At 46.2% G+C, this 12424-nt stretch overlaps 2 protein-coding genes across 2 annotated transcripts; both read left to right on the top strand.

The window, feature by feature from the left end:
* Positions 1–2233: 2233 nt before the first annotated feature.
* Pmar_PMAR027217 (gag/pol/env polyprotein, putative) lies at positions 2234–8336 on the top strand (the record flags this gene model as incomplete). Its single annotated transcript, XM_002765970.1, has 3 exons — positions 2234–3484; positions 3548–8124; positions 8292–8336. Coding segments are annotated over 3 exons (5873 nt in total), but the record flags the coding sequence as incomplete, so codon positions are not given.
* A 512-nt stretch (positions 8337–8848) lies between these two features.
* Positions 8849–10522, top strand: Pmar_PMAR027218 (hypothetical protein; the record flags this gene model as incomplete). The annotated part of the gene is made up of 1 exon (XM_002765971.1): positions 8849–10522. The coding sequence occupies one exon, from the start codon at positions 8849–8851 to the stop codon at positions 10520–10522; it is 1674 nt and encodes a 557-aa protein (XP_002766017.1).
* Positions 10523–12424: the final 1902 nt, after the last annotated feature.

Here is a 12424-nt window from a genome sequence, read left to right on the forward strand (position 1 = left end):
ATTGTCAAGGTTACCAACGCCCTAACCCCTTGCCCAGATTTGGTGAGGGACGGGTAAGGTCTGATGGCTTCCAGGGTACCATGGAAACACTGACCTGTCTTACTGTCCGTGATAGTAAGGCGCCCAGCACACCCCTCACTGACAGATCTAGGTGAGGAAGGAGCTGGCCCTGTTGTTAAAAGGGGCATTGTGAGGCAACAGGGACCCCGTACCGAAGGTCTTCCAAGATTTGCGGGGGACGTGTCGTTTACGGGAAGATCAGTTAGGGAATTGTTGCATATGTTGTGTGCTCAAGGATGTTCCTTGACTAGGGTTGCAGTGCGTGAGCCGTTGGTCCTTGTGCGATTCTATGGGCTCCTGAGAGAGGGCCCCCACTTGGATGACCCTATCGGAGGTAGCCACGTTATTGTTAACGCTAGTACGGTTCCAAACCTGGTGCTAGGAAGGGAGCAGCTACACATGTTGAGTGTAGGAGATCCACTATGGATGTTCCAAGGAGGATTCTATGCTGATGTTACGGAGTGTGAGTCATTGGTCCTCGTGCGCCTCTATGGGCTCCTGAGAGTGGGCCCCCACTTGGACGACCCTATCGGAGGTAGCTACGCTTTTAGTAACACCAGCACTGTTTCGGACCTAGTGTGCCTGTGGGATGGCCAGGCGAGCATTACCTATGGTTCTGGTTACGGTCCTACTTACCCTATGATTTTGGGGAGTTGTGATGGTATATCAGATAGTGGGGCGTTGAATGCAAGATTGGTTTGTTGTGGCCGTCCTCATCAACGAGACCTCTGTGATGTCTTATCCACCGTTAGGCTTTTGGCCTTCATGATTGCGAGGGTTAGGGCTTACCGGGAGGCCACTACAATGGGTGTATCCACCCTGGGTAACCAAGAGGGCCCATTCGTGGAACACGCAGGCCTAGCTCGGGGCACGGTATGCTTAATACCGTATGACTTCCGAGCAAATTATGGTGATGTAGGGGATCTCATCAGGGTATTGACATCACCCCCATCACGTTCTGGAGGGGAACATGTCCATATGGTGGGGAATGGAGAGGATAAATGGGTAATGTTATCTATGGACAACAATCCCCTGTACGGTGGGAGCGGTGGTTCCACTAGCTTAAGGGGGAGCGTTGGAGTAAGGAAATATGATCGTGCCGATGTGAAGGGTACGCCTTGTACTATTAGTATGGCTACGAGTAATACTGCTACCACTACAGTAATCCCTACTACTAACTCAATATGCTGTCATATGTTATCGATTGGTAAGGTTGTCCGGGAGGGCGATCTGCCTAATTCATCGACCTCTGTTGGTCGAGGAGTGCAAGAGACTGCACCATTGCTATTTGAAGAATTAAATGATCCAAGGTTCAACCATGTTGGAGGGTCTTCCTCAAGTTGTTATGATATTGAGGTAGAGGGAGGAAATGGAGATACCTCAAAGGCCCCAAAGAAGGATAAAGAAGTAGGTTTGAAGGAAGTACGTACAGATACCCCATCCAGTCAAGACCCCCCCGGAGAGTCCGCTCGAGACTTGACGGATAAGGATAATAAAGATGGAGAGGAAACATCTTCGGATGGATTAGTTAAGGAAAAAGGTGAGCAACGCGGGCAACGGGAGAGGGGAAAGAGGGATGGATTCGAGGATCGCGCGCTGAAGGATGAGTTGAGAGGAGTACGAGATGGAATCAAGCGAGTGAACGAGCGAGCGAGCGAGCGAACGAGCGAGCGAGTGAACGAGCGAACGAGCGAACGAGTGAATGAACGCAGAGAGCGACGGAAAGATGCAAAGTCGAGTAGTCGAAGAAGGTATAGAGGGGACTCCAGAGAAGATAGCAGAAGGTATGTGATACCGAGCGACGATTCGAGGGAACCTAGGAGGTCGAGAAGACGGACTAGGACTACCCGTCGATCTCGTAAGAAGGGTTCGCCATCGCCGAGTGACTCGAGTTCAAGTTCAAGTTCCTCGGATTCTAGCCGGCGGGATAGGGCACGGAAACGGTACGAAAGTAGCAGCGAAAGTTCGTCCGTGGCAAATTCGAGCTCACAGAGTGATATGAGGTATAAGTTGACGAGAGGGTCTCATTATCGTCCGATGCGAAGGTTGCATAGGCAAAGGAGAAGCTGTGACGGTTGTGGAGCGACGAGATGTAGGGACCCCATCGCTATTAAGGAGTTCGATAGTGCTCAACAAACCGCTCTCAAATTAAAGCCGGATTATCGTTTCCGAGGTAACGAGGATCGAAGGTCTGGCACCATGTGGTTGGCTGAGATGGAACGGAAAACAGAAGGGCATCCTGAGGTTGTGCAATATTTATGGTTGAAACAACATACCGAGAGCGACTGCTGGGATACAGTCGTGGATAGGCAAAAGACACCCTATCGTTGCCATAACTCATATGCGAAGCATCTGGCTAAGGTTTATAAGAGAGTCAGAAGACTTTATGATACGGATGAGAAATTACAGAGGTCGCTGAAGGCGTTTGAAAACTGTCGACAAGGGAAAGATTCTGTATATTTCTTCATCAAGCGGTTGGAGAGGTTATCTTCGGAGTTATACTACCTAGGGTCTCCTACCCTAGAGTACACTCTGAAATGGAAATTGTATATGGGTTTAGATGATAAGGAGTTACGAGGGAAATTGGATGACTACGTTTCGGACCCTAAGGTGTCATTCAAAGCTTTGAAGAAGCGAGTGATGAATCGGGCTCAGAGGATGTACCAGATATCTAAGATGTTGGGAGATGGAGAACGGTCCGATAGGGAACGAATACGATATAGGAGCCGATCATCTAGTAGGGTCAGAGAAGAATCAGTTAACTCTATTGGGTCGAATGGTATATCCGATAGGGAGAGCTGTTATTCGGAGAAGGCAATCCTAGCGATAGGCCGGGATACAGCGGGTATTAGATGTTATCGATGCTTGAAAAAAGGACATTCCGCGAGTAGTTGTTTGGCTACGGAGCCTGCAGATATGGAGAATCGATGCATTAGGTGTGGGAGCCCATCTCACACGTTGGATAAGTGTAAGGTGAAGATGGAAAAGGTTATCTGCAAAAGATGCAAATTCCCAGGGCATTTGGCTTATACATGCAGAACCAATATAAAGGATGGTTCGCAAGGAGTTGGTACACCGACTGCGAGAGGCAGAGTAACTCCAAATGCAAAGGTGCATATGGTCGGAACTATAGAAGAGAGGGGTGATTTGGATGGTGAAACTATTAAAGAAGTGGAAAACTATAGAGTGACGTCTACTAATGTGGATTATGTTCCGATGGTGATTGGAGAAGTCATTTTGGAGGGCAAACCGGTATCGGCACTATTCGATACGGGAGCTGAAGCCTCGCTGGTGACTATATCAACGCTGAGGGAATATGTTCCGAATGCGACGGTGGATTCGCAATCAGTACCGAAAGTCAGCGTGGCAGATGGAGCGGCGATGACGATTCTGGGAAAGGTGCAACTTACGGTAGCCACGGCAAGTAAAGCGGTTACGGAGTGGTTTATTGTAACGGAGGATACAATGTCGGTACCCGTCTTATTAGGGTGTTCAACCTTGGCGAAGTTGAATACATCCATTAGTTTAACTCCAGAAGGTGTACAGGTCCAGACGGGACTAAAGAATTATCCGAAAGTCGGAGGGTCTTATAGACGAAGGAAAGTTCACTTTGATGACAAGGTTTTATATCTTCCGAATAAGAGGGTTACATCAAGCCCATTCTCTAACAAGAACCTAACGATCCAATACCAGGTCTATAAGGTTAATAGATTGTTGAAGGAGAATGAAGATAGATCGAGTAAGGATGAGTTCGTGGAGTTAGAGGATTTCTTGCGGCCAGACTCCCCATGGTATATTGAGAATTTGAGAGATGGAGTGAGTAGAGAATCAAAAGAAGTGTATTCACTTGAGGGATTTTCTGGTGGCGAGGGAGAGCAACCCTCGGATTATGACTCGATTAAGGATGGTCGGATCAATGTTGACGGTACCCCCCCCACAAATGATAAAGAGCAACGCGGGCAACGACAAGAAGAGAGGGAGTCGGAAGATATGGTCGATAATAAGCCCCCTTGGGAAGTATTAGAAAGAAGGTGGTTACGGGACGATAAGGCTGTGTTAGGAAGAGTGATGATATCTACGCCATGGATGGGGGAGGAACGACCAGATATGAATTATAGATATGCTGCAAAGAGAGGAGCGCATTCTGTGGAGCGATTGAATAAGGTTCAAAGAGAAGCGTTTGAGAAAGCGCTGAACCAATATGTTACAAGAGGATTTTGCGGCATTGTTAAAAATAATAAGGAGGATAATTACGAGAAGCTTCCGACGGCTACGGAATGCCAGGCGATATGGGAGTTATTGACGGAAGGGAGTGCATTGCAAGGGACGGTAGTGATGCTACCAAAGCATTTCACTCCATCACATACGGTCTTTCGCGATAACCATGTGACGACGCCGTGTCGGATCGTATTGGATTTCCGGGAGCTTGATAAATATTGCTATAAAGGCGGGAAAGCTCAAAATGATTTGTTGGGAGTGTTACTGCATATAAGGAGTTTTCGCCATTTGATTGGTTCGGATGTGTCTAAGGCATTTTGCCAAATGGTCACATCTATGGTTGATTTACCCTATACCTCTTATACTTGTATAGGGGAATACACGGTATTGTGGGAACGCATATCGTTTGGGAGTACTATGGCTCCCAATATGTTGGAGGCTTCGACATATGATGTCATTAAAGAAATTGAAGGTATAGTTGAGTGCTTACCACCACATAGTGAAGGGCTGGTTGATGCGAAGGAGCTGGATAAGGAAAAATTAGCTAAGGCCATGCTTTATTATTCGAAGAGTGGGTTGGATTATGTGATGGGTGGTCCTGCTATCCCCAGCAAGATGTTATTCCAGAAATTCGTAGATGACCTGTTCTTTGGTGGAGATACAATGGAAGAGGCGAAGCAATGTAAGCAATTCGTCAGCTATATATTCCAGGGGCATGGATTGTATACGGATCCAGCTAAGGATTTGGTGGCATCCGATGATTTCGATTCCCGCACCGGAGAAGCGAAGAGTGGTCATATGTTGGGTTACCTGTTGGCTTTAGAGAGAGATGATTTACATTGTGTATTTACGGGGACTATGCCGAAGGATAGAGTGACCAAGCGACAGGCGTTGGCAGTGTTGTCTTCACTCTATGACCCTATGGGGTTATTGTTAGAGTTGGACATGCAAGGAAGGTTCTTATGGCATGCAATTAGCAAGGTCTATAAGGACTGGGCCAACGTGATTGACGCGACTTTGACCACAAGGTTGAAACATTGGGCTCAAGAAGCACATCGATTGTCGTGCTGTATCGGGACCAAAAGGTTTGTGGATTTGGCTAACAATTCGCTTATAGTTTCGACGGACGCGTCGACAGATGCGTGGGGTATAGATGTGCGAGCTTATGGTGAGTATGCATCAGTAAGGCTTATGGCAAAAGGAGGTATTTTTCCTGCGGCACAAGCCTTATGGTCTATACCAAGGAAGGAGTTAGTCGGCGTGCATCAAGGTCTGAAGTATATTCGTTCGGTGTCGAGCCATTTGCCGGTTCAAACCTTCTTAAGGCCATATCAGGCACCATTGTTGTACCTTTCGCCTGATCATAAGGCCCGACCGATGGTTTTACTGTGCGATAGCGAAATTACGATTTATAGGCTAAGGAGGGCGGCTAATGACAAAAGGTTACCTGCTCCAGAGAGAAGGAGATTGGTCGAAATACGGAGTATGTGTGAGGAGCTGGATTGTGTCGTAAAGCACATCCCTTCGGAGTTAAATTTCGCGGATTCGATTACTAGGGCCAGGTTGGATTTTGGAAGAAGTATCAAGGCGAATGATGTGTTGGCTGCTATGGATTCTTCGAAAGTGATTTATGACTATCGAGAGACGATTGGTGAAGAAAAGGGGGTTGATGAAGATGCATTCATCGGAGTGATGGCTCTGACTGTTGATGGTATCGATTTACCCTCTGTGCAAGGATTGAATGATGATCAAGCAGAAGAGTTAACGGGATTAATGAGGTATGTCTCCCCTGATGGTCGGTATGATGAAGGATTGTTAAATGATGAAGGGTTTGAAGAAATAGTAGCCCGATGTGTTCGAAGGTGTCAAGAAGTAGATAGCGAATTGGGTCAGTTCCGACTGTATTTGAAGGGTGAAGTATCGAGGTCACAGTTGGGATTGAAGGCGAATATCCTAGCAAGACTAGGAAGGATATGCTATGTGGATACCGATGGTTTACTACACCGGAGACCCAGCAGTTCGGATGACTCTAAGCGCCAGTATGGTAAAGGGGTACTTTACCTAGGCGAGACGGGTTACGCTGCTAGCGTTGTACGGATTTTGTCGGCCATATACCACTACATCTACGGTCATCTAGGTGCCCCTAAGGTGTATGGTAAATTGACGTTGAAGTACTGGTGTAAAGGACTGAAGAGATTGGTCAAGATAACCATTGGTTCATGTGTCTCTTGTCTTAAAGCTAGAGCGGCGAGGAAGATCGACTATGTTACTACCCATGTACAAGGGTTGATTACTACAGGATTGTGGCAAGTAGTCGGTGCCGACCTAGCTGGTCCCTATGGTAAGTGTTCACCGGAAGACGGTGATGTCGACCACTACATGTTGCTGGTACACGACCATGTGTCGGGGTTTACCTGTGCTCGACCGCTACGTGATTCCCGTCCGAAGACTATTGCTGCAGGGTTCCACTCCATTTTTTGTGAGCATGGTTCCCCCAAGGTGCTGTTGACGGACAATGATAGGGTTCACTTTGTGCGGAAGGATGTTAAGGTTGTCTTGGCTAGACATGGCGTTAAATACTACACCCTGCCGGGGTATGCTCAGTTCCTAAGCTTTTGGGAACGACCGCATAAGGATTTCGTCGAAGTTACTAAGGCTATCAGAGCTAGTGCTAGATCTGAGGACGCTAATTCCTATATTGCGGACTACCTTATGGCAGTAAGAGCCTACAATATGACTCCAAGGTTGTGGGCAAATCTCTCCCCCGCGGAACTCCATTTTACTTACGGTATTAGGGTTCCTGGCGAGAGAGGGGAGTGCAGTGAAGAAATTGATTGGGACGCTCTAAAGATGAAGTACACTGATACGGACACCATCAAGTTCATGCGAGATGGCCTCCCATTGTTGAGGGAAGTTCGGAAGGATGCGGAGGTTCGATTGTACGAGTATCTAGATTTATGGAGGATTCGACAAGAAAGGAATTTGGAGAGGATGGCCAAGAACAACGATCGTGTCTACAGTCCCAAGCTGTTTGATATTGTATTTACATCGAAGAGTCCACAACACCGCATTGGGCATCATTTGGACACTATATGGTCCGGGCCTCATACGGTTACGGGTCTTAAGGGAAGCTCTGTGGTGGACGTGACACCTGGAATAATCTTTCCGGGGTTAGGAGGAGTCGACATTGACGAGGTGGACGATTCTAAGGTTATAGTTCCCGAGGAATATGGGAAGCCAGAGTCTTTCGCTCTTAAGAATGTTGTTCATGCCGCTGCCTTACAAGGAGTTATCTATGAGTATCTCAACAGAGGCGTTAGAGTTTATCTAGATGCTGATGGGACTCTCAAAGAGATGAAGCTCCAGGAGGGTGATGATGATGGTGAACTCGTGAGTAAGGCTAGGGCTGAAACAGAGTTGAAGAGGTTAGCTAAGAAGGCCGAAGAGGCTGAAGGATTGGGATTGTCCCGAGGGAACTTTTTGCCTCCGGGAGTCGAGCCATTGGGGTTGGTGGAGTACGACGAGGATGTCCAATTACCACCCAATGTCAACCCGGATATATCATCTGAGGAAGCGTCTATGGACTCTTCTGAGGAGGATGATATTGAAGAGAGAAGGATAGTCGATGTCTCCTTGCTTAGAGAACGCTTAGGCTTTGCTGAAGGGTTACGCTTTGGTAAATTTCTAAGAGTTAAGCCACCTAAGAATTCTGTTGTGATTACTGTTGGAGAAGATTATGTGGGGATGGCTATAGTTCTCGAGCGCGAGGAAGAAGGTTATGAAGATAAGGTTCTCCTTCAACCGATGAAGGTTGAGCTATTTAACGGTTGCATCACGGTTAAGAGGGTAGAGGATATTGATTTGGTTCACGCCGAATTAGATTCTCTTATTTATGTGAGCCCGGACAGTCGTCACTGGACTCGCAGAAGGAGTAAGGAGGTGTTGCAACTACTGGAAGACATCGACGTTGGGGCCATGGCTCCATTATATAACTTACAATTACCGTATTGTAGCGACTATGTTCTTTGACTATTGTTGTTATGGCTAACCCTGACTAATGTTTACTGCTTCTTATTGGACTATACGGCAGTAATGATGCTGCGGTATTAGTTATGATTATTGCACTCTATTGTCTTGGATCTAGACCACACTCTGTTATAGTGTGAGCGCCTAGTTGCGCACTTCTTGCAATCTTGATCTCTTGAGGTTTCGTAATGACGGTCGCGAGATCGTTGGTTCCTAAGTGAGACGGTGCTCCTTAAGGACAATTATTGAGTCTTAAGGATCGAGCTAGCCTTTATTGTATAGCCTATATTCCATTGGTGGTGTGTGAAATGGTTAGAGCATTTAGAACCGTTTCGGTGTTGAGAGGATGCTTGAAACGGCTCGACCGTTTCGCCCATTACGGTTTAAAGATGCTTGCAACATCTGTTGTTATTGCTCTACTGTTCCGTGAGGTAATTATCCACTCGTATAAACGTTAGGGGATAATATCGCTGTTGTTCTATACTGCATTCTTTTTGCAGTATTGTTATTGCCGAGTTATACTCACGGGTTTTCACACTTTCCTATGGTTGACAATTTGGACAAGGCTATTACTAAGGTGGTTGAAGTGGTTTCAGAAGGTCGTATTTTGAAGCCAGAAGATGTCTTGGCCATGATCGACGACGTTGACTACTATGCAGAGGCCGAGCTTGTGTCCAAAATGGTCGAGGAAACCAAGAAGAAGGGTATGGACTTTGCTGTTCACTGTATGGCTTCTGGTATTAAGATAGATGCGCCTGGTGAAGGGTCTAACCCTGTTATTGAAGAGATAAGGGACTTCGTTTGGAAGGCTAACGTCGACTTTGCCAAACTGACGAAGACGGTTACGTTTAAGGGTCCTATTGTTCGCTACGAGTACTCCCGTGAAGTTAAGCAGGGTTGTTACAATGACTCTAAGGTTAAAGGTCCTCGGCTTACTAGTGGCGGTCTGTCTTTCGCCGTTACACCTTTGATAAGGCGAGGTATGTTCAACCAGTTCGAGCAAGAGGTTATGCATCTGACTCTCGTTAAGGGAAGTACTTTCGTCCCTGAAGTATGGACGTCTCTCTCCCCAGAGTTAAGGCTTTTTATAGTTACTGGAGAGACAGTCTTTTTGGATGCTAAGCCTGGTCAAGAACTAACGGTTGAGGTACTCGAAAAGGCTGGAATATGGCATCCCTGTTCCATTCTTACCGTGGGTTCTCTGTTACGGTTTATTTGCGTCAAGATGATGTTGGACGTTACGTCTCAGTGGGAGAATACTGAGAATTATCCTATCCTCCTCCCCCTTAAGATTCCTGCTGAGGATTCGGCACTGGCGGAGGAAAGGTGTTATCGTATGGTTACCCACTCATTGTATTTTACGGCCTTGAGGATATTGACTATGTATAAGGTTCTCTTTTATAGGACTTTACACATATATTTCAAGTCGGTTAAGAACTATTGTATGGTGAACCGCTTGGAAGGTCATACTTTTGATACTATTGCTCAGCAAGCTTGGAAAAGGTATGAGTCTGAGATGTTCTATATTGAGACGGAAGGTCCTGATGATAAGTGTTTCTATAGGGCTCTCACAGTTGCTGAGACAAGGTTCTGCCGTGTTCGTGATGGAGAAGAAGAGGCCTATCCTATGGATGGTTCAGCTATGGCTATTCCGTGGGAGACTAGGGGTGACCATGATGAGACGCTTCAGCAAATCGCTAGAGATCCTAAGAATGGTTATGTTGATTCTGCTACTAAAGAACCTACTAGGGTGGTTGATGAAGCTACTGTCGCTACTATTACTAGTAATGATGCTAAGGTTACAACCCCCCAGGTGGAGGTGACTGGTAATGATGGTTCTTCCTCTAAGTGGGACAAAAACTGGTATGGTTCTTCCTCTAAGTGGAGTGGAGGATGGTATAATACTACCGGTTCGGCTTCTAAGTACAAGGGTAACTGGTATGAGACTCCTCAGTCCGAGAGTAAGGGTCTTCCCCAACCTGTATGGGAATCTCCGGCTATTGTTACTAATGATAAAGAAGCACAAGGTGGTTCCAGCTGTTCTAAGAGTGTATTTTTGAGTGATGTCATGAAGTCCACTTATGAAGGAGGTTCGGTTGAAGTAAAGTCTTCAGAGAAGGGTAAGAAGAAAAAGTCGAAGAAGAAGAAGTCTAAAGGGTCTAAAGATGAAGGTTCTTCAAGCTCTTCTAGTTCTTCAAGTAGCAGTAGTGATGAATAAAGATGATGATTGTAAGGTATTTGATTATTTCTATTTCGGCAATACGGTTGATACGTAATGTCAATATGATATTGTCTGTACTTAACTGTTGCCAAAGGTATGTATATGGTATATTTTTCCGAGTTGGATTGAAGTCGCCAATAGTTGAAATTGGGTAATTTCACGCGGGCAATGTGCGCGTCAGCGCAAGGCACGGAGACCTGTTAACTCTTATCGGTTGATGGGGTCGCCTTGTTTTACGGTATTTACTGTACTTTCTTTTACGGTATTTACTGTCTGCTGTCTATTGTGCTAGCCTTGATGATTCGCGTCACAGATTTGTGCATGCGTGCTGTTCCCAAGGGTGCGTGAACCCTAGGGTTAGGCGTTCGCAACGACGTTCGTTTGCTTACGTTGGACCTGAGCCCAGGCTCAGAGTGATTTACTGTGATTTGAGGTATATCATTCGCTAGTGGCTAAGCTTCGTCTGAACGGTATCTTAGTCAGGGATTAGTTTACGGTATTGTATACGAGTTAGGCATTGTGTTTACTAGTCACGATGGTATTGACTCGTAGTGGCAAGAGTTCGAATAGAGTCGTTGATCATTCGGGTCAACGGAACCCAGTTGGGAACATTGTGAAGATTAAGGAACGTGCTTGTCGTACGGTTCGTTCTAGGATTTCAGGGAAAGTTAAAAGTGATCCCAGTCACTACGCGCAACGTTTACCTACACTAACTGGGAATTTACCTACACCTGTGGTCAGTGATCACCGCCGTTGTGCACAGCGCGCTGAGGCCAGGGGCAGTATGCGGATACTGATTCATGAATCTGAATCCATGATTCAACTCACGCTCTGATCCTGACTCATGATTCAACTCACACATTGATTCGAGAGAACTGATTCAGATTCTTTGCTTAGGAGAAAGCGTCGAGATTTCTGAGTAGAGTACTTGAGACAGAGTAAGATTTCGTAATCATGAGCAAGATCCTTGATCCTTGATTTTAATCAGCCGCTGAATCCGATTCCTGATTTCTAGTCACGATTCAAGATTCAAATCTATACTCAATGGCTGATTCAGAGTTTTCGGCACTGAATCAGAGACTCTGATTCAGAGTATTTCAAGTTAGTTAAGGCCCTGGCAGCGCTCGACACGTAAAAGCCCCTCCGACTCGAGAGTGTTGGATTGGAGAACCGAGGCGCCATTCAACGGAGGCTGGATTTCCAAGTGGGGCGACGCGAGATTGCCAATCAGTCTGCCACTAGTCTCAGACTACTGTAGTAGTTTTAATGACTAATCAGGTCGAATATTCATATGTCATCGCGATGATCCTGATTTCTCGTTCCAGACTCTGTAACTTCGATTTCAAAACTAAAGTGAAAACAATTTCCAATTTAGGAACTTCAAATCGGACACATACGTCCCAACTCACCAAGAAAGACTTCGAGACTCCAGATTGAAGCCTTGCGTTCAGGACAGCCTAATGCTCTCTTGTTCAATCGAATATGATAGCTCAGGGCCTGAGCCTCGGGCTCGGAAGAAGAAGTTCCTGTCGTGGGCCCTGTAGTGGCCTTTATAATGGCCATGACTCTGGTATTTTTTGCTAAGAATGTGGCTAAATTGAAGTTGCTAGGTTTGAAACTATTTTCACTGAAATTTTGAAATTGAAGTTCCAATTGTATCCAAAGTGGAGTTCTTCAATTCCCCTCGATAAAAATCGAAGTTACTAAACGAGAGCCTTCAATTCTACCTCGCCCGCCGCTCCAAATAGGCGTTGGAAAGATGTAGACTTATGGCCGGACTAGCGTTGAGTAATCAAGTCTAGTGTGATAACTGGCCTACCTGGTATCTCTCTGGTTTGATCCGAGGTGGAGTGGCTGTTGAAGAGTTCGCGGCAATCATACGTTCATTCAAGCGCAGTG

The sequence above is a fragment of the Perkinsus marinus genome (genome assembly GCF_000006405.1).
Source record: "Perkinsus marinus ATCC 50983 genomic scaffold scf_1104296973856, whole genome shotgun sequence".
NCBI lineage: Eukaryota > Perkinsozoa > Perkinsida > Perkinsidae > Perkinsus > Perkinsus marinus.